General features: G+C 41.0%; 1 protein-coding gene across 5 annotated transcripts in view; it reads right to left on the bottom strand.

Moving 5' to 3' along the window:
* TENM1 (teneurin transmembrane protein 1) overlaps window positions 1-21,431 on the bottom strand; it is a 203,512-nt gene extending 182,081 nt beyond the window's left edge. For all 5 annotated transcript variants that reach the window (XM_044427332.1, XM_044427328.1, XM_044427330.1 and 2 more), the window contains exon 1: window positions 21,215-21,431. In XM_044427332.1, coding sequence (XP_044283267.1) covers window positions 21,215-21,431 — 217 coding nt within the window. The remainder of the gene's footprint in view (window positions 1-21,214) is intronic.
* Window positions 21,432-23,214: the final 1,783 nt, after the last annotated feature.

The following is a 23,214-nucleotide window of genomic DNA, read 5'->3' on the forward strand; positions in this document are numbered from 1 at the left end:
AATAACTCAGCAGCCACTGCTGTTTTGCTAACTTCTGTGATTTTATGCAAAACAGATTGCCAACTTGCCTTTCTGGAGATATCACAAGGAACTTAACGTTTTAAAAGGGACCTCACTAATCAGATCTGTTAACATGATGTTTGTCTTTGAAGGGAGAATGCCTTACATACATTGCCACTAATACATTTTAAATGTTTAAAGAACTCTGCAGCATTCCCTTTGATCAGCAAGCAAGCTCTTTCTTCTTTTCACTCCTTAGGCCAAACCCCCACTCACCCCCCTCCTTAAAGCATTTCCCCCAAAAGTAATCTCATAGAAGTCTATATTGCATATTTAACTCTAAACTGCCATACATGCAAATAGCATGGTATATGCAACAGCGACTCTTCAATGAAATTGCAGTGGGTGAATGAAATAAGGCTTTAAAGTGGCTACTGAGATACTTAGAAAAGAAAAAAAGTCATTGTTTACAGCAAGGGATGCTGTAAAAATTAGGCTTACTTCTTATCATTACTTGTTTACTTATATTTATCCATGTCTTGGGTATTACTGAAAGAAGCCATGTAATGTAATTTTCTACAATTCATCTCTGAAAAGACAATCAGGCTTTTCAACCTTATAATTAGTGAAAAACCTGCTGAGGATATACTGAATGCATTAAGAAATTAACATACCAGTAAATGACTGATCATTACAATTTACTGAATTTGCATTTCTAGGAATTCTATTTAAAAAAGACAAAAAAGTAAGCCTCGTTATTTTAGATTTTCCATCTGGAAGAATCAATGTTTTAAGGCGTTGCTAGGAAAGAGCAAAATCTGAACACATTTCATTTGACCATCTCACTGAACGCTGAAATGTGTCAATTTCCTCTAGGACTGTCAACTTATATGTAGCCTCCAGTGAATGAGGTAGACAGTTGACCAAATAGAAGACCTCCACAGTCTGACATCACTGTATCATATCAGTATTTATTCAGATACTGGAACAGGGTTCTTATGCCCTAGACACCATCCAGGGAGCATAAAATACTTCCAATTCCTAGATCTGAGATCAAATTTCCAGATTTCCCTCTCCTTGGTACAGCTGACAATCAGTGCCGGCTGCTTCTCGGAGGTCAGGAAGTTGGCCTTGGAAAGGAGGCAGATAAATGTTCTGCACAGTGGGGATGGGAAGAGACTACACAAGGCAGAACATGTGGTATCTGATGCCCTCTACAGCCCCTTTAACCACCCTCCCCCTGAAGCATGTGTGCTGGACAAATGACAATGGCTGTCAAAGCAGAACAAGTGGAAATGGAGAAGGGAGAAGAACATTGCCTAAGATGCTCATAAACATCCAAGTCTAGAGCCTTCCAACCATTACAGATACAACCACAGGATTAGAGTACTGTCAATTCAAATTGATCTAACACTGTGTTGAGTCATCCTGTGCTTTGAAGCCTCTAGACATCTCCATAAACGACCCAATTGATCAGGCAAGGATTCCAACAGATCAACAATAACTCCAATTTTATATATAGATTCTGACCATAAAGTGTTCTGCCAGTATTGCTCTCTACTGTGATTCAGTTTCCAGTAAATAAGAATGAATATTTAAAAGGTTGTGATGAAGTGCCAAGAGATAGTCCACATAATATTTCACACATGGTGTTGATAGTCATGTGCCCATGGGCAGCTGAAATTGTCAGAGTGTGTGTGTGTGTATATACACATACAAATACGTATTGCCAGCTGGTCCAAGGAGCATACAAAGAGGTTCTGAGAAACAGCTCCACGAGAAGGATTTCCAGTTGCTTCCTTACCCTCAGCATTAATCTCTGTACATCTGCCAACAATAACCAATTAAAAAAAGATTGCAAACATCCAGCTGAATGAAAACCACCCTTGGGTCTTACAGCAAATGGATACATCTGGATGTATGGGCTATTTTAAATACTATGGAGGTCATCCTACCTAGTGGTGTTTCATGATCCCCACAGAGGTCAACAGGGTCCATTTGTCCCTCTTGCGCCCCCTAGCTTATGCAACAATTTATTCATGTAAAATCACAGATTATAGGAGTTTTCTGTAGAACCATCTGAAGAAAACAGGAAAACAGGGTTGAATAGCTTAGCTTGAAGTGAAGGATGAGTTAACAATGCATCAGACGAGGCCTCAACTGCAAAGGTTACAATCTATGGTGGCAAGACTCTGACAAGCCTTGGTTACTGTTGCTAAGGAGGCCGGCATGGTTGGTACTCACATCCATAAATAAACTTCCATAGAATAATATAAATTAACAGTATAAATTAAGTCGCCCTGGCCAAAGAATAAAATGAATAAATACTATTAACAATTAAAATGACATTTGAATAAAAAGGTCTTTGCCTGGCACCGAAAAACAAATAACAACGGTGCCAGGCGGACCTCTAAGGGGAGCGCATTCCATAGATTGGGCACCACCACAAAGAAAGCCCTCCTCCGAGTACTCACCCTCCTAATTTCCTTCACGGAGGGTTCCCGGACAAGGGCCTCTCCCGCAGATCTCAAGGGGCGGGCGGGCATATATGGACATAAGTGCTCCTTCAGGTAACCAGGACCCAAGCCGTTTAGGGCTTTATAGGTCATTACCAACACCTTGAATTGGGTCTGGACTTCAATGGGAAGCCAGTGAAGCTGACGGAGGACTGGAGTCATGTGAACATAACACCCAGTCCCCGTCAGCAGCCTGGCAGCTCTATTTTGAACCAATTGAAGTATCTGGACCGTCTTCAAGGGTAGCCCCACATAGAGCGCATTACAGAAGTCAAGTCGGGAAGTCACCAACGCATGTGTCACTGTCGCCAGGCAGTTGTACTCCAGGTAGGGGCGCAGCTGATGGATCAGCCAAAGCTGAAAGAAAGCGCTCCTCGCCACCGCTGTCAGCTGAGCTTCCACTGAAAGCTCTGGGTCGAGGAGCACTCCCAAGCTGCGAACCTTGTCCCTAAGAGGGAGTGCAACCCCATTCAGGACTAGGTTCAGTTCACCCTCCCTGAAGCCCGATCCACCAACCAAGAGGACCTCCATCTTATCTGGATTGAGCTTCAGTATATTGGCCCTCATCCAGCCCATTACCTCGGCCAGGCACCGGTTCAGCACAGCCACTGCCTCACCAGGATTGGTGGAAAATGAGAGGCAGAGCTGGGTATCATCATCATAATACCAAGACATTAAATTCACCTTGGAGGTTGAAAGCTTGCAGCACAGATATGTATATTCCAATGTGACTTGATTTGGGAATTTTCTCCATTGCAAAGGTTAGTAGCAGCATGAATTGATTTTAGAAGTTTAACAGGGGCAGAGATTGATTTTTAACTTCTCCTTATATTATTCATTTTAACATTGCATACTTGCAGGTCAGGAAAAAGTTAATGCTCAGAGAACTGAGGAATCAGCATAAATCCTTCCATATTACTCCTTTTTGTGATCTCTGGGCAACTTCATACACTGCATTGATAAAACCGAGAGATTGCAGAGATACACCTAGAATATGAAGCATTAGGGTTGCTAATACAAGTATCATATGTCCACAATCATTAGAGTGCAGTGACTATGCATATTCAAAGCTTAGAGAATCCAATCCCAGTTTAAAATACTGAAATATGAATGAGCTCCAATTTCAGTTCCCTGTTCCCCATGAAGCTACAGCTATCCAATTTCCCATTCCACCCAAATCAAGAAACTATAGTTAAAGGTTTCCAAACAATCTATACTGTGAAGGTATGAACTGATCTCCTATTTCCTGGCTTGTTTGGAAGCGATCAACCATCTTTTTCTGGTCCTTTTGTTTGAGGAATAATCCTGTTTTGATCTCTTCGTAAAATATTCTAAATGAGTCACATCGCTGATGAGGGATCTATTATTCACATACCCAAACACTTCATGTGAATTTTATGCTTCAGTGCAAGGCCTGTAAAAGGGACTATAATTTTAAGTAAATGCATTAGCATGTAACTTTCTAAGTAACTGAATTTAGCCTTTCTCTAACCACTTAAAAACTCACCTTGACATATCGCTTTTGTCCTGCTCATTCCCCCTTTTTTGTAGAAATAAACTGTAATAATAGGTAATATAAAACATTTCATGAGTATATAATGAAAGACATGGGCACAGAGAAAGGCTATTAATGAATGTAATATTTGGCTTTCCTTCCAAGTTTCATGGAGAAAGCCTGCGCTCTTTCTCCAGATTTTTGACAGAAAGAAAAACTTTCCAAATTGGTGAAGCATTCTAGACCCTTGCTTTCGACACTGTGTACCAGTTATTTCTATGTCATTCTCACTTTACATTAGCTCAGATGTCTACCTGCATTTCTGACATCTCTTCCCAAAGCACTTAGAAGTGTCAAAATGTCTGTGCACTTTTTGGTTAAGTAATGGCATGTTATAGATTTCTGCAAGATCATTGACATACTCAGAGATAGCTTTCTAAACCAAGATGTACAGCTTGGCTCCAAGCCCATCAGTTCATAAGATTAGGATTATTGGAAAGACTCATTTGGAACAGGGTGAAGGTTGCTGAAAGAATTTTAAACCAAGATGGGCTTGCAAGGCTTGTCAGCTTGGCCTTCAATTTATAAGATTAAGCTTCCTGTACTCGAGATACCTATTAAAGTGGGTGAAGGTTTTCTGGAATGTTTCTGCTGGCTGAGGTAGGGAAAAATGTTACCGTCACATATATTGCGCTGGTCTGGATACTGACCATCTGTTGCATCTCTGAGCTGCAGTCCCTTCCGAGTTAATTTTTTTTTTTACAGAGGGTTATTCCATGAGCTTTCCTTGATTCAGTGCTAGTCAGATACTTTGGACTTCAACTCCCATCAGACTCAGTCAGCATAGGGAATGGCCAGGAATGGTAAGAGTTGCAGGCCAAAATACGCAGAGGGCATTGGTGTGAGGAAGGCTGCTAAGTACCTCAATAGAATGAGGAGGAAGAAAGAACAAGAAAGGAAAATTAAGGGACAAGGGAACTGAGAAATACATAAAGAAACAAGCAAAAAAGTGAATACAGACATTGCTTATATGCACCAAGGATGTACCATGCAATCATTACCCAAAATGAAATGACTGAGCAATTTTATACATGAAGCAGGCAAATAACACACTGCAATGGATAGCAGTAGGCTGCCAAAATGGCCAGAATGACATTACAGATGGGTAGCTTTTTACCCCGCAAACACTTCTTCTTCCAGCTGAGCCTGCAGGGATTAGGGAATTTCTGGAGTCCCACCTTGGTTCTGAGGGACACAGCATTCTCACACATTTTCCCACAGTCACTCGTTGGCACAAGATGCCACCCTGTGATGCTGAAATGAACAGTGTGCCAGAACTTACGAGTTGGCTCTTGCTTTGAGTTACCCCAGGGCTGCCCTCAAGAACTACTCTGCGTGACCCGAATGCAACTTTTGCAGCTACTGCCTTTATCGATGTGATTATCAGAGTTATAAGAGACCATAAACACTAATAACAGAAAACTCCAGGAGCGGCTTCTCCTGACAGAGGAAGAGACAAAGAGAATACCTCTGGAATGGCCGGTGAGTGGACAGCGAGCGCTCTTCACTCAACGAAGCCATCCTCTGTCAGAGTGCTTCTACCAGCCCGAATAGCCCAGAGGGCTCTCTGGGTGGCTGACAAACATTAAAACCCCACATATCCTAGCCTTTCTCCAGCCAAGGGCCAAATTTAGTTTTGGAGAAGCTCTTTGGGGGTGACAACATCCTGATGGTGAGCAGAGGCAAAATGGCAAAGGCCAAATGCCCAAATGGTGGGTTCAAAATGCCACAAATACCAATCGAGTTTAGCTTGAAAAAGAACATAACAGGATAAGGAGTGGCCAGAGGGCCTCTTTTATATAGGGCAGTCTTCTGTTTTCAAGACTGCTGGGGGACCAAGAGCAAATTCTTGAAGTTGCCCATCAAGAATCACCCCCTCCTCAACACCAGAATGGACACTTTTTGATAATATGGTGCGATATCCTATACTTCTATTTGAAAGCATTAATTCCCTTTAAACGTACATCGAAATACATGTGTGAGCAAAGAAAAACAATATGAGAATTGCAAGCCTTTTGTGCTTTTTTTTTTTTTTTTGGTGATGCAGTTTCCCTTTTCTGGAAAGTCTTAATTCGTCTCCCTTGCAAAGAGGAAACTCCACGTACGCACACTTTTGTCTATTACCACCTTGCAACCAAACCTTCAACTGACACATCCCTACACTCTGCTTTTACTCCAAGATTCAGCAATTAAATAAATCAGCACTATTTGACAGTCTATGGCACAGTTCCTTGTCTTTAAATCTCAAAGGTATTCCTGCAGTGAGTGATGAACTGAGCCGTGATATTGGTCAATGTTGTAAGTGACGGTTCAGGCAGAGTCTGAGCAGGTGATGGAGATTTTTGGGTAGTGCACTTGTACTTTCCCTACAACAGGAAGATGATTTGGTATTCCAAGTACCTTTCCAACCAACAATGAGTGGCTGTATTCAGTTCTCCCTTTGCCCAGTAGCTTTCCCTGCCATATTTTCCACTCTACCATGTTGGATATTAACTCCATACCAACATTACTTTTTGCACTGAATTTCACAGGTTAAAGAAGCACCTAGAATGACTTTTTGCATGATAATCCGAGACAACTTTTTGCATGTCAAGCTACTTTGAAATGAGGCTCCTCAGAAGGATTTAAGGATTATAATTATCTGCCCACTAGCAAATCAACAGAACCACACCCAGTTGCTGTCAGAGGTGTAACTATAAGACCAGCTTCGGTGTCCATCTGTCCTTGGGTGTTCTGTGCAAGATGAAAGGGTGGGCCCCTTACTTCAAGCTGCATTTTTAATGTCTACTTTTTGTGAGCTTTCTTTGCAGTATTTGTGCAGAGATGTGTGCAATCCTTGCATTTTCAAATGGCTGCTGTAAACTAGTATTTTCCAAAGTTACCTTTGTTCCCCGATCCATGTTCTGATTAACTTCTACTGCCTCAGAGTTCAGTACTTTATTAGAGCATTCATTCAGAGTCCATTCTCTACAATTCCAAGCATTTAATATTCTCCAAGATTTTCCTCTATTTTAATCAATGAAATCACCACATGGACCTTGTTCCTACAAGAGCTAACACATACACACTCCAGGTTCTCAAGCCCTCTGATAAGACGTTCTGTCCTAACAGCCCACATTCCTCTTGGGCCTTCCATATGTTTGGCCTACAGTTCCCATCAACTCTAATCAACATAAGGACAAAGGATTGTGGGAATTGTAGGGAAAAATAACTGGAGGGCCATACAGATATGACTTAGACTTGAGACGGGCATCAAACTTGGTCAGAACATGTCTGCATTTTACCCGTATGACCCTCTACAGCAAATAGTTTATAAGCTTTGTGGGACTGTTCCCCCATGACATTAAATTATTGTGCTGTTCCTTCCCATTTGGACCAGGTAAAAGCAAACCATTCTCTCTTACCAGTCAAGTGATACTGCTGAACTATTAAAGCTACACTTCTCTCACAAGGGATGGTGCCATTTTCTTTGACTTGTTAGGAGTTTGTGGGTTTAAAAGCTGTCTTCTGAATTGCCACCATGTTGTGGAAGGCTCAGAGGAGACACCCGCCAGGGAGTTAAATGATAAACGCCATTGTTTCTCGTAACATAGCAGGAATAGGAATCCCAACAACTAATTCCAGAGTCACCTACGGACTAAATGTTATCCACCCAGGAGAAAGAAAAGAGAAAATGTAAGACACAAAAGGTAACTAAAGAAAAAGATGAATTTCATTCAAGCATTTTCTGTTCTACTCTCCTTAGAGGTACATGATCAGTATTTTATTATATATATTTCTAGAATGCCTTCCTACGTTTGAAAATCCTTATTTTTGAAAAGAAGGCAGCGGAAATAATTAATAGTTTCCTTGAATTTTAGCAAAATGCATCCTATGCCTACACTGTTAACAGGTAAGAAAGACATGTAGCATACCATTTTTGTGCTTGTTACCTAGTGATGGAGAATATATTGTGCCTCTTGTTAAACATGGAAATAGAACTGTATATTGTTATTCCTCTTTGCTTCTCATCTCTCCAGTTTAGCTTCTCCATCCGCCCCCATAAACACACCTGTTTAGATCAAGGGTGTTATCTGCAAAGAGGCTACAGAATTTCTGATGACTGACATGCAATTTCATTCAAGCTATGTGAAGCATAATTTGCTTAAATCAACAGTGCTATAAAACTGCTTCTACAAAGCAAGAAACACACATTCTTAGTCTAACGTGACTATTCTCTCCCAATGCGAGCTCTCCCTTTGCATGCATGCTTTTACAGAGAGCAGAAAGCAAATTCAGAGCTGACTGCCAAGTCACTTCACATGAATATAGGAGACAAACTCCTCGAATATGCATCAGACAAACAATTGTAGAGAAATATATTCACATCAGACCAGTAAGAGAAGCAACTTCTTCCGTACATTCAGGGTGACCAATGGACCCATTTTATTGAAAACATACTCCAAAATGTTTGAGTGGAAATAAATGTTGACTGGTATTGCAGCTGGATATACAAAGAAGTCTATTTCTTCCATACTAATTGGGTAATCAATTTCCCCCTCAGCCTCCAACTAAACTGGCATTTTCTTAAAGCTAAGAATACTTCCCCTTTCAGATTCCTAGTTTCCACTCATGTTTACTGAATAGCTGATGCTCTCCCTTGAACCACGGACACGGGCATGCATAATTAGATCCAGCTCAGGCATTTAATGTGTCTAAACTAGTTGGGACATTAAATTTTGATGCTGTTTATCTGATGTCTGTTGACTGCCGCAGCATCACTCATATTTTCAGAATCAGAATAAATACTTAACTTGGATTAGCAATCTTTGACTGCTTGACTTCCAAAATCATGGGAAATGCCTCTTTATGTGCCAGACTGCTCTTCCATGCTAGGAGATGGCCAAGCAAAGTGAGAGATGGCTTGAATTCACCTTATAGAAAAGAGGACACTTCCATTGGAAGATGCCTTCACTTTGACCCACAGTTATTCCAGAACCTTTGGACTCCTGAATTTGGAAGCTTCCAGACCCGAAGCTCAGGGTTCAGAGGACATAGTGATGGTAGAACTGCCAATACATAGGCAACTGGGGAAGTTTGTTGTGGGCCAACAATGCTAGAATGGTCTTATGACCTACTTTAAAAAGAACGGCTCTTTTAGAGGACAGTCCTCTGTTCGAAGAGCTGTGCCGCATCCAAGTCCTAAATGTAGAAAGTCCTAACAAGACAGAGGAGGGTCCTTGACGCTTTTTTATCAGCAGTTATCACCTAGAGAGGGACCTGGCAGGTGTACTCAGATCACAGTCTTCTCCACTATGGTGAGAAGCACTGTATTTTTATGTCGATACTTCCTGATTTGTGTAGAACATGGCACACACAGTGACTTTGCATATGAATATCATAACATGGTAGGGCAGCTGAATGATGAAACAAACTCTCCCTATCTAGAACATTACTCAAAAATTATAGCACTAGACTTGTTCTGGAGCTTTCTCAGCGGTGGCGCCTAAGTTATGGAACGCGCTCCCCAGAGAGGTCCACCTGGCACCGTCGTTATTTGTTTTTCGGCGCCAGACGAAGACCTTTTTATTTAAGCAGCATTTTAAATGTTAATATTATTGAATTTTATCTGGCCAGGGCGGCTTATTTTATATTGCATGTATTTTATTTTAATGTTTATATTTTTAATTATAATTATTTAATTAATTGTTGTAAGCCGCCCCGAAGCTTCGGCGAATGGGGCGGCATAAAAATGTTTTAATAAATTAAATAAATAAATAAATAAATAAATAAATAAATATAACAGCCTCCTCCGGTTTTCTCCATTAACTGAAGCTGCGCTGGGTGGTGCTGATGGGGGTTGCACTCCAAAACATCTGGGGGGGGGGGTACAACATGAGTGCTTTGTGTACATGTCGTGTAATATCTCAGGCATGTGCTTGGGAAGCTCCCTGTCCTGGCAGGACTAAAAAATATTTTCCACAGATGAGACTATGCTCAAATTGGTTCAAACTTGAGTTGCAGGTACTGAAATGCAGAAATAGATATGTGGGAAGGACAGACAAAGGGGCCCATCTACTCAGCTGGGGAACAAGGAAGAGCTGCAGTCTCCTGAGGAGGGGACATTGTAATGGGTGGTTTTTCTGATGGGGAACTTGCACCTTCTGAAGGGGTAGACCTAGCTGCTAGATGTCATTCCTAGATGCCCTGCTTTCACAACATTCCTCCTCTTATGGAGAGACCCAGAAGGGTGATAACAATTGTGTTGGGCAATGAATGTCAGAGAGGGCTCAACATTTCAATTTGTATATGCTCAGAGACTTGTATGTATCAGCAAAAAAATGCTGGTGCGACTGAAACTGCTTGGAGGAGGAAGCACTGCTCATGACAATTGGATATCACAATATTTACATCTGTAAAATAGAGCTTTACTTTTTTCTGTCTTCAGTGTAAATGGAACTATCTAGTATTTACTCCCAAAGAATCTCCTCTCAGGATCTAGATCAAGCCCTGGGAACCAATTTAATGGGGCCACTCTATACTATTAGTGGAGGACATGAATTCTTTCCCTCTGACATTTTTCTGTAAGTAGGGAGGGTTTTTTGGTTCTGTTTGTTTCCTCATGAGAAAATATATTAAAAAATCCAATTCACTACTGCAAAGCCACAGTAAAGAAAAGACCCTTTCTTTTTGATAATGCTGAATTTAAATGCTAACCTGCCCTGATGGATTACATGGAAAAAGTAACATCTTACTGTTTCTGAACATTAAAGCATATGGGCTTGTCACATTCAAACTTCCTGACAGTAATCTACTTTTTAGAGCTAAAGTAACATTACAAAGTATTAATGCCACCTCAGCCATAATGTGGAAGTTCAAGCATATTAAGGCAGAATGAATCACAACTTTAAAACTCAGACTGGAAGGATATAGGATTGTAAAGTTTGAGGGTGTCTTATAGAATGGCAAGGCCAAGTCACTGCTTGATGTGGAGAAATTGTGTTCTGACCCATTTTTGCATGCATTTGCGAACTGTTCAGGGTAAACCCTGCGTGGAAATTTATGCTTGCCTTACTAAAGTGGTAGGATGGAGGATGATACAGGGTCTTAGAGGTGCTGCAACCATAGAGGCGTGGAACTCTGGCCTCAGCACTAACTTCTAAACTTGCGGCATCCAATCATGATCTGCTAAAGTAGCTCTTATAGATATTTAAGCTTAGCTCAGTGGGTGGAGGGGCCTTCAAGGGAATTTATTAACGCTTCATCACTGACTCTGTCCAAGCAACAATCTAGTCATAATCTTTTTAGGTTAGGAAATGGCTAAGGGAGGAAAGAAGGACAAGATGTTTGCTTAACAAGAAAATGAAAAAAAAATCTATGAGTGTTCAGCTTCCAATCTTTCTAAGCCGATTCCATTCCCACCTGAAAAAGATTTAGATTCTGTGATGATTAATATATGGTTGGCCTCCACACCAGACCCCAGAATAATAGACTAGCCTTGCAGGAACTATAAATATCTGTCCAAGACTTCTATCCTCATATGCCTCTCTTTCTAAGGATTAATAGAGATGGCCATGACACGGATTCTGTGGCTTGTTCTATCAGGAAACTGCCCACAACTTGTTTATATACTGCAATATGCACTGAATGATAGACAAGTCTATGGCACCATCAGAGTCCAGGACATAGGTGGAGGAACACACACAAGGACCAGGACCCAGGCAACCAAACAAAGGGGTCCACACAGTAACCCCAGCCCAGTTTAAGAGTCCGAAATCACAGTGGGGAAGAGTAGAGACACAAGGCAAACACAGTCCAGTGAACAATAACTTAGCCAGGGGAGCCCAGAAGCCAGAAGCCAGTGAAGAAGGACAACAGGTGGACACACCTGGAGACCAAGCCAGCAGGAGACCAAGAAACTCAGGTACCACCAACCAGGGCGCACGGCAGCAAATCGGGAAACCATTACTGAAAGAGCTTCTAGAGGTAAGAGCTGCTGCCTAAATAACTTTCCTTAAGGGCCCCCAACTGCACAGGCAGCACAGTTTGGGACCAATCATGCAACTATCAGGGCTGCTATTCTGGTAATTGGCTAGCAGGAGGAGCCCTGAAGCTGCCCAGGTCCTGGCACAATGAAAGTTTAGGTCTGTTATCCAACTCTCAGACTAAGGAAAAGATCGGAACTGAAGTGATGTGGATCTTGTTCAACATGCAATCTTGTTCACTGTGTCAGCCAAGTACTCCAAAACAGCAGGATTCTTCACCTCTTGAGGATCTCCAAAACTATGATGCCCCTGAATACATTCCCTAATTTGTTCTGTCACACTTTTTACAGGCATGTCCATGGCTGACCTTCTCAATCTGCTCAGGCAAATTTCTCATCATCTTTAGAACTCACTTCTGCAGAAGCTTCCTGGGAGTTCACCAGAGACCCATTACATCTTTATGTACCAATTAGTGGCTGTCTGCTCCCAGTTAACACTCACATTTCCAATTCATCCTACTTGCTCATTTTTCTTCACCTTTCTCCTTGTCATTTAAGGCCACAGTACATGTCATTTGTATTTAGTAAATGATATCTCAATACAATTCATTTAGTATCATTTATGAATGGGTCATGTTCATTCCAGGGGTCTTCAAGGTAACCAAAATCATAAAGTTCCTAAAAATAGCCCAACACTTCCTGCTAACAGTGATTAAACATATGAAAACAAACTCCTCCACCGCAACCCCTCTGCAGATGGCAAAAATGGGGCCATTTTGTCCATGAGGAGCGGGTTTTTCAGGAGTTACTTAGTTACTGTTTCCCTAGTTATGGCAGCTTAATTTTCCTACTTATTAACCTTTGTCAGTGTCTTTGCTGGCAGCCCCATTCCTCTCAGTAATTACCAAAAGGCACTCTGCCAAAACCACAAGAATGTAAAAAGTTTTAAAACGTGTTTTGAAGACACGGACAAGAAAAAGCTGCAAATTGCAACAGTAAGTGTCCCTCTGTGTTTTCCAAAATGTTTGGCCATGAAATTCCCTCCCTACCACTTGTGGGTGTTATCATGGAACAAGTCAAGATGACCGCTGTTGGCAGCTGTTGGTATGGAAATGTCCAGTGATGTATAACCATCCTGTCCTCATGTCCAGATCTTCTCTGAATACCCATTCTCGTTCTTCATTCTTCAACACTGTGACCTGAATTTGCTTCCTCTTGCAGTTTCTCATGCTCTGCTGTCTAGTACAACTTATAATCAGAGCTTCCTATAAGAAGCTTGTTAACTAATTTTCTTTTTGGATAGTCTTGGGTTTAATCCAATTGTCACCAAGATCTTGGAAGGTCACTTAATCTTTGGTTGCTTAGATTTATTCATTTATCCGTTTAATCTACTATTGCATTTATAAACCACTTCCATAGCCCCTTGAGACTTGCTGGACGGTGTACAATATATCACAATAAAAGCCAAACATAAAATTAATGTAATGAAATACAATTAAAAAATTAAATACAATAAAAATGCAATATACCATAGGTACAATGGTCGGTAAAATTACCACAGGTACAGCAGTGAGAAAACAATGAATTAAAATTTCTTGGACAGGAGGCTGGTGATCTTGAAGTGGGAGAGTTAACTCTGACTTCTTTGTCATGGTCAGATCACTTCCTGGTGAGGTTTGGGCTTTTTGGGTGGAATATGCACATGGTGGGCATGTCGTGAGTGGAGCCGGCTGGTGCTGGAGGTTAGACTAGATGGCCTGGGAGACCCCTTCTGACTCGCTCTGTTTCTATGTAATACTGGTTAGACAGCTGGACGGACAGTTGGGAGATCTGGGTTTAAGTCCCTGCTCAGCCATGGAGCCAACTGGGTGACTTTGGGCCAGTCACAGAATCTCAGCCCAACCTACCTCACAGGGCTGTTGCTGTGGGGATAAGATGGAGGAGGAGAATGATGTACACTGCCTTGGCTTCCTTGAAGTAAAAAAGATGCGGTATTAATATAATAAAATGAAATGTTTTAAACACATAATGTTTATGAGGTATCAGGATGGGTGGTACATGAAAAGCCCTGGTGTATAGCACAAAATATATTCTTTGACATGGATCAAGAAGTAGCTAGTGGCACCTGACAAGGAAAGTAAGGAATCAATAGGAAATCTAACATTAGCCGTACCTGGGGGTATTTTGTTATCCCAGACAAAAGGGCCTCAGGCAAGGAATATGCTGCATATGGAAGTCCTTGTTCTGGTTGAGATCCGCCCCCACCCACAGGTTTCAAACAGGATGACTTTCAGCTCTCCACAGGACCAGACAATTTACGGTTTAATCTTTACAGAGACTAACCAACCAATAAACTCTGCATAACAATACACAGCCCATTGACCTTTTTCTCTACATAATAGTTTGGCCTACTAACTTCAAAAATGGATTTTAAAAAGCTTTCCCTCAATGGATTTGAATTCTGTTTGCTGGAGCTTTTAGCTCAGAATCTTAGATTTCAAATTAAAGTGATTTGTATTTCATCTTCTTTTATTCTTTTGTATAGGGCCTATTGTTTAGGACCTAAAAGGCCCCATTTTGGGACCCTTTCATGGCCAGGACATGTGTTGCTTTTATAGGGGAGAAACAAACATCTGTGAAAAGCGGAAGGCTGAAATTGTGTGCCTTTTCTGACTAGGAAGTTTGTGACAATGTCTTGTTGGGACTAGACTGCAGACCTCCTGATTTATAAATAAGAGTGAAGAGGATCCCAGAGCCCCTAAAATGCAAGATGAATCTTTCCAAACGTTCATATAGTCTCCTTTGACCTCTGTTTTTTCTTTTCTTTTCCTACAGAACCAAGGAAACAAAGGGCTAAATGACATGCTACATAAAGTCAGTCAGTCAGTCTCTCTCTCCATCTCTGTGCGCACGCATGCATGCACGCACCCCCATGCCTTTATGGGTATAAAGAGCTGCAAAGAGGGCCAATATGGGCTGAGAGCAAGGTGATTGCGAAGTGGGGACTAATGGTTAATTTCCCACATTGCAGCTCCAGCAAAAATGCCTTAGGCTGCCATGAAATGGATATTAACCAGAACCACTGGTGCTACCACTGGTGCCATTAGTAGGAGTTCTGAATTAGCACCCTGCATTTACTGCTTATAACTTGAATTGTAAAAGCAGCTCTGACCATTGTCCGTTTCATTTTTTATTCATCCTTTAATCAACCGATCAGTGAATGAAACTGTAACATCACAGAAATACCACAACAAAATACAAAACACACGGAGGCAGAACTACGGATGGAAGAGAAAGTGTCGTGCAGCTCAAAGGCTCCAAAGGTCCAAGGATTCTCCTGTGAAAGCATCAGATAGAACAAGATGGTGCCATGTTCCCTAAGGAAACAGATTTTGTATGTTTTCTTTTTAAAAAAGGAGAACCTGAATAGCCACATGGCTGCCATCTGCAGATCTGCCAGCTCCATCCAATTCCTTTTGCCAATAAACAATCACAAAGGCCAGGCTTGCCAAGAGCTAATTTTCTTTATTTGCCAAGACCATGGATTACAATAGACCTAGCCTGCCAATAACCATATAGCTTTAGGCAGCTGGGAACTCGTATTTTTTTTTTTCCTTGCTGGACTGACACATACTATTGGCTTTTGTACTCCCCCAGGTAAACACAAAAGCTATACAAACAGTGGCACAGAAGACTTGAAGAAACAGCTCACGGATTAGGAACTGCTGTGTTTTTCTCTTCAGCATGGTTCCCACGTTGCTACTCTGAATGTGCACGGAGGGTACAGCAGGATTGGGCCCACTACCCCCATTCAACAGCCACAGTTACAGTAACAGCTCAAAGGGGTGGTGTGCTTAGTGCACACACAAGTATCCTTGAATAATATTGGGGTGCTCATGTGTCCTATGTTACAGAGGACCGACCTCTGTGTGAAGGTGTGTTCTATTTGAAGGGCTGTCCACCAGACCAAGCCAACTTTAAGGAGCTCAGGACCCATGGAAATCTTTAAAAACAGATGGCATTTGGAGAGAAAAAACCATGCACAGAGATAATCTTCCCCACTGCATTTCCACGAGGGTACAAGGATTATTTCTAAATGAGCACGAGTACACATACATTTGTATATCTGTAGGCAAGACAATGGCCTCCATTTTGGTAACACAAATGGCGACTCATTCCCATAGATAACTGAAAAAGGAAAAAGGGCCTTCTCTGTGGTGGCACCCCGACTGTGGAATTAGCTTCCCAGAGGGGTTCACCCAGAACCATCACTTTATTATTTTCGATGCCAGGTTAAAACCTTCTTATTTTCCCAATGTTTTAAGGTTTGACTGTTTTTAAAATGGGTTTTGTTGTTGATCGGTTAAGAATTTGATTAGGATGCTGTGTTTTGTTTTGTCTTATTGTTGAACTGTCCTGAGACTACAGTAAGAGACAGTCTAAAAGAAGTTTTAAATAAATAAATAAAAGATGAGATGTTAAGTTTTCCTAAGCCAGGCTCTGAATAGAATTTGGGGGCTCGTAAATGAGAAGAGGGCTCTTAAAAGTTTGATTCCCAATCTTCCCACCCTGGGCCTCTGCTGTTCAGACCTAAACAAATAAAATCCCATTGCCATTCTTCTACAAAGGAATTTCAAAATGATGTTGCAGTATGGAACTGATGGAGAGGGAATCGGGAAGTGTGGTTCTATTTGTTTCAGCCTGAATCAAGACAATGAACATGAACAGCTGATCAGACCAAAGGTCCATCTAGCCCAGTACTCTGCACACATGGTGGCCAACCAGCTGCCCATGGGATCCCTCCAGCAGAATGGTGCAAGACCTCCACTGCCCAAAGTCTACAGCAACTGGTATAAACAGTTTCCTTTCCTACTATAGGTGCTAAATAAAACAGGATGATAGTATCATCACCAATTACCACTGCTGTCAAATTGATTCTCTCTTGTCATATATTGTACTATTTGCATTTTATGGCTACCTCACCCCTTTCTTTCTCAACTTCTTCCTTCTCTATTATATACCAAGCCATTACATTACTCTGAGTGCTACAGTTCTTGCATAATAAAACCATTCATTTTAAACGGAAAATTATCCTTCTCCCAGTTTCTTGTGAGGTGTGGAAAAGCTAACTCTTAGTCCTTTTTTCTACCCAAACAGAACTCTCTCAAATATCAGTGTGTCAGCAGTTCAAACCCTCATCAAGTAAGTATAATAAATACGACAGAACATCTAGGTAGGGCTGACATAAAAACTGCAGAGACACTTGAACAATCAAGTGAGCTTTAATTTGTTGCATTGAGCAAAATCACTCTCAACTCCTCCCATTGGAGAGCCACAATTATGTTTATTATAACTGCATCAAATCAATTGCCAACATTATTCCCAAGTGCTTAAGTTTCACAGTCCCTTTGGTCAAGTATATAAGGATATCTGCTGTTTTATATCACCTGAGAAATTAATAGCAAATGCTTCTGGCTTGACTTTATTCACTTTATACATTGAGTCATGACTGTACTATTCGATTATCTCCTGGGACTTAAATCATCGCTAACTTGTCCCATTGATTTCATTAGGACATAAGTTCAATTAACTTGGTCTGGATCATACAGAATGTATTTTTAGCTGTCTATGCCTTTATTTGTTTAAACATTCACATCTCGTCAATAGTATTTATCTTCTAACAAAATTAAAACGATGTCTGACTCAATAGACAGAATTGCTATATAGTCTAAATATTTATTTATTCATTTGTATGTATTTGTTAGATGTATGTCCTTTTTTTCCTTACACTGAACTCAAATATCAATACAATACAGCTCACAATAATAAACCGGAATATGACTGGGGAGCCTGTAATTTTGATAGCTTGGCTTGAACTGTCTATCCACTGATGGGCTACTTGAAGGACTTGTTCTACCTTCTTTGGTTCTACATCACTAAGTGAATCTTAGACTGGGAAGCCATTTAAACTGAGGATACCTTCAAACTGAGAACTCTTCTCCATAAAGTAGGGCACTTGACCACGCTAAGGAAATTGCCCTAGCAACTAAAGAACTCCAGTTACTGGAGTCCTCGAGTGAAGATACCCCCTGGGTTGCCCGGCATCAACCCATCTCTCAAAAGATGTCCTGAAATGCCCTGCACAAGTGTTCTCTCCACATCTCTCCATTTCTCCCCTTCTGTTTTAGAGGAGGCTCTGTGTCAGCAATTTTGATTAGCCCCAGGAAATCTTACCAATTCTGGAAATCCCAAGAAATACACAGATGTAGGGAAGTAAATTTTTAATAACTATCCATCAACCTGACATCTGTCTTAGCCACTTCAGTTTTCATCATGCTACTGAAATTTCACCCTGGGCTGGACTTTGTGATGTATTTCTATCCCACTCTGCATCCGTACTTCAGTCCCAAATCTGATCTTCCCCCACCCTCTCTCTCACAAACAATTAAAGTCCCCTTTTCTTAAATTGACCCTTAAGAACACTCTGATTCATTAGATTGATTGCTGAATGATAAAAAACTACATTTTCACATATTTCCACTTAACTGCTACCCAACCTAGGAATGCATTAACATATACATCAATCTGTTATTGTTTTGTTATAAGATGTCCGTTAATATATCCAGTAACTAAATAATGCACCCATTCATTAATGCTTTAATACAAAAAGACAGTTTATAAAATTAATTTCTTCAGGATAACATGCTACTAGTGTATAATTAATTGATAATGGTCTACATTACCTTATAGCCTGCCCCAATTTTCTCAGCTGCTAATTCATTCATTAATGCTAGATCAATATCTCGGTTCAGAGATAAATCAAATTAAAGTTGCAGTGGAAAAGGAATCAAGGCACCCTCTATTTTGCTTGATTACGTTCTTTGTTATGATCTCAAAAAGAAAGTCATCCACAGCTTTACCATTTCCTTTAACCTCACTTCATATGTCAGTCTATTTTATTTATTATTGCGTGTTATGTTTTTAGCAAGATTTATTGCATTCATGCCTAATAAATGGCCATAATGCCTTCGGATAAAGGCAGTCTAAATTTTTTCCACATATTTATATATTTATATATTTTTCCACATATTTATATATTTATGAGAAAGCTTTGCTCATTTTGAAAAAGTAGTGGATTTATTTGTGTATTGGGCTTCCTTTAGTTCCCCTTTTAAAGCCACCCTTTCTCACTGCCTGATTTGTCTTTAGGGCAGGGAAACATAGGAACAGAGCGAGTCAGAAGGGGGTTCCCAGGCCATCTAGTCTGACCCATGGCTCCATCCGGCTCCGCTCACGACATGCAGAGATCCAACAAGAGATTTAAGCCTCATTTGGGGGTTCTGCATCTGAACGGAGTAAACGTGGGAGGAGAGGCAGCATTCCAGCCCTGTCCCACTTCTTTTACTACTTGCCCTCATTGCCCACTACTTATGGGGCGTGACTGGAAAGGAAAGTCCCCTGTGTCCTCGGTGGCTCTCGGTGTGATTCAGAGGGTTGGAAAACCTTCATTCTGGCCCACTTCGAGATGCTCCAAGGAGACAGGACGGTTCGTGTCCTTGAGCAGAGGGCCACAAAGGAGAAGTGCAGGGTCAGTGCATTCCCTTTTGGCACATGTTTGCCCTATTCAGTAAGAATACCTGCATGGGCTTGATGGTAAATGGAGGCAGCTCTTGCTTCAACTTTTCAAACTGTAATTCTGTCTGACTCTGTGTTGGTCTGTGCTCCATTATGCTTCTCTTTCAGTTTTGGATTCAGATTATATTTGGAAGACAACACTGGTCTTCTTTAAACAGACAAGCAAAATGACGAATAAAAGCTGAATCACTAAAGGAAAATAGCAAGATAAAATAAAGGTATGCTCTCTCTTAATTTGGATTAAGTGGTTCAGTTTTCTTTCTAGACTTCCATTGGAACATTCCCGCCCAAATATTGTCTCTTTTGATTATTATTGGTTAATTGTGGCTTTCTTGACAGTGACATTACTAATGTGATTTTCTTTAATGGTGCAATTTATCATAGATTGAATGTTCCAGAAGAAACACAGTATTTGATTTTGTGTAACACTCATGCAAAATATAAACATAAAACATAGATGGATCTGTATTCAGTGTTGATTTTCTAAGTTCCTAAGAAAATGTGATAGGAATCAGCCAGGAGCTGGAAGAGGAAGAGAACTTACCATGAGAACAAAACCAGTCCTTCCTACAGAAATATATTTCCAAAAGGTTATTTGGAACAAGTGAGAAAATCAGCTTCAGGGAACAAGTAACAAGGAAGAAACCACACAGGCAGGTTTTGAAACTGGTAACATGTCACAAACATGTCAATATCATACTTTTAGAGCTTAAAAGCTAAGACTTTTCACACGCACACAAACGTAAAAGTAAACATTTTCTGAAATGTGGTATGTGGACAATCACATCTTCTGATTCAGCGGTAAGAGATAAGAAATGAAATCATGGTTGGCTGGGAATACTTTGTGTTGTAGGATTTTCCCCCTCAAAGGCTGCATACTAAGTAGACGTAAACCCTTGAATACTGCACATTCCTGGAAAGTACACTCACTGGCAGATACTCTGCTGGATTCACAGCTGGAATCCTGCAGTTTACTATCCATCCTCGTATTTCTGCAGCCCCCAATCCTGCCTGGTAAAACCTCTCCCATGGACACACCTGCCTTTGGATTCACTGTGCTACTGAAGGTCATGCTATTCTTCTAATGCGCTTCATGAACAAAGCTAAGCAAGCTTCCCCCTCACTCATTTCCTTGATGTCTCCCTCCCTTCCATTGTCACTGTTCAGCAATCCACTTCTGTAATTTCTCCCTCTTTCTTCTGGTATGTAGACATCCACAATTGCCTCACAGCAAAAGTTGCACATGGGCCAACTCCATGAACATGGAATATATTTTTCAAGTATGTGGAGAGACTCAACTGCAGCAATGAGAGTAAACATTAGCATAAGTCATGGTTTGCTGACATTGCTGACATTAGTTGAAGCACATTTGGGGTAGGCGCAAGATCCCACAGTAACCTTTTCCCTGTGGAAGCATGGAATGAAAGATGACTTGTCTCAGTGTGGTATGGAATTAAGAAGCCATTGATGCTGGTGGTCACCAAAGTGTTTGGAAAGCTAGTGCAATTGTCTGGGGTATTTGCTGTTATGAAGGAAAACAAGTACCTTGAGTGGGTTCGTCAACAGCTTTCCTTTTTCTGCTGTGGCTGTTGTAACTCAGTCTGAGTTCTTGTCCGTATTCATTGAGAGTTTCCCTAGATTCATAAGATCGCCTTGCTTTTCTCCCATCTTCACTTTCATCTGAAGAGCTTGTGTAGGCTAAATCCATTTCATGTTTCGCCTTTGACAGTGGCTGGTAGGGTTTGCAGTCCATCTGCTCCATCTCTGATTAATGAGGCCCAGAGTCATGAAAGCAACAGGTGCGGACCCCTTACAGAAATGGCCCTGGAAGAGACAAATAGAAAGAAAGGAGAAGAGTTAGTGTTGACCCTGTTAATGCAATGATAGGTGGTCCAAGAATTCTTGCAACTGCAAGCAATTTTCCGTAAGGGGGACATAAATGCACTCGTAATGATCTCTTCTACTGAAATCTCTTAGCCAGTTAATTATTGCGAGAAATTAAATAAATAGCACAGCAATAGAAAAATATCCTTGAGACACTCCATCTGTACCTTTAAATTCAGGAAAGAATAGGATGACAGAACAATTTTATCTCACTAGATAGTGGTCTGGTTTGGACAATGATGCCATGCCTGAGAAGGTTTATGAAACTGGAAACAATCTGCTCCTCTCCTCTCATCATATTAGCTCCCATGTGAAGAGCCTAGTTTCCTTAAAGGAAGAGTTCTCTATGACAACTGGACTGGTAAGGTCAGTCAAGAAACCATGACAATAAGCCAGAACTAGAGTAGTTGCCCAGACTGGGCCACGAAGAAGCTTTGCATTCTCTGAGATGATCTTAGGTCCTATTCCAGGATCTTCCATCTTTGGAAGTTATGCAGATGCTGACTGAGGACAGAGCGTTTTTGCTGTAAAGGCATTTGTTTTCCACCAACCTAATGTTCTAGCTATTAAGTTCATTCTCCTAAATTCTGGAAGAATTACATGTTTGGCACTGCTCTTTTGTTTGAGAATAATGGATTTTCAGATTGGCTTTTACTTGTTTTAGAAAATTGGTTAAAGAGCAGAAAAGGTGGGATAGAAATATTATTAAATAGAATTCATCCTTGCAATGGATCTTTATGGGCCATGTTAGCCAACCAGTGCTTAGGTTTTACAAAAAACAAGGCTTCCTAATGGCTGCATATGCAATATGAACATAAATGGAAGTGGTTACATCTGAGGGCTGTGAAAGGCAAACAAGTCAGCTCAGGCAAAAAATAAAAACCTGCAGCATAAGAGCCAGCAGCTTTCTGTAAATGGATGTTAGTAGCTCGCCTTGAGAGAGATTGATGAAAATGTTGAATTCTAATCTTGAACATACAGTTCAAAGGGCAGGCAAAGCAAACCAGGGCTGTAATTTACTTATTTGTGGCATACGCTTTAATTCCTGCATGGCACATACTTTGGTTCTTCCTTTCATGGGGAGGAGGTGAAGAAAACTAGACGAGATTGCCCATGCTTCTTATCGCATCCCAGCAAGCTTATCAACAGGCAGATCTTCACTATAAATCTCCATTCAGGTACAGGTAGCTCTACTGCTACCAGCTCCAAATTCTGGATCTACATGGACTGTGTCAGGGCAGGCTGTGGACAGCTGCTCCTGGATGTAATCGGGACTTTGAAGGAGCTGTCCAGGGTGCTGAACACTGCCTGCAAATAGCCTTAGTACAAAGGGCAGTTCAGCTTGAAGGATAACCGTTCTGGCTCACTGACATGGAGACTCTGGCACTGTTGGGATGAGTGGTATGAGGGAAGAAGAATTGGAAGACACACAAAGAAGCGCCTTTATCGAGAGATTTCAGGTGGGATCCTTTTTATTTAGCCATATCTTTTAAATGGATTCAGCTGTGTGTGTGTGTGTGTGTGTGTGTGTGTTTTTGCTTCTCTCTCTCTTTCTCTTTCAAGGGACTCTATTGTAAATTATCACTTTATTCCTTCTAAGCTACTCTGAACCATTGGCTGAAGAGCTCCTAATCAATTAAGAATGCAATCATACGCAAGTT

Source organism: Varanus komodoensis, unplaced genomic scaffold (assembly GCF_004798865.1).
Source record: "Varanus komodoensis strain SLA01 unplaced genomic scaffold, ASM479886v1 scaffold18_3, whole genome shotgun sequence".
Lineage (NCBI taxonomy): Eukaryota > Metazoa > Chordata > Lepidosauria > Squamata > Varanidae > Varanus > Varanus komodoensis.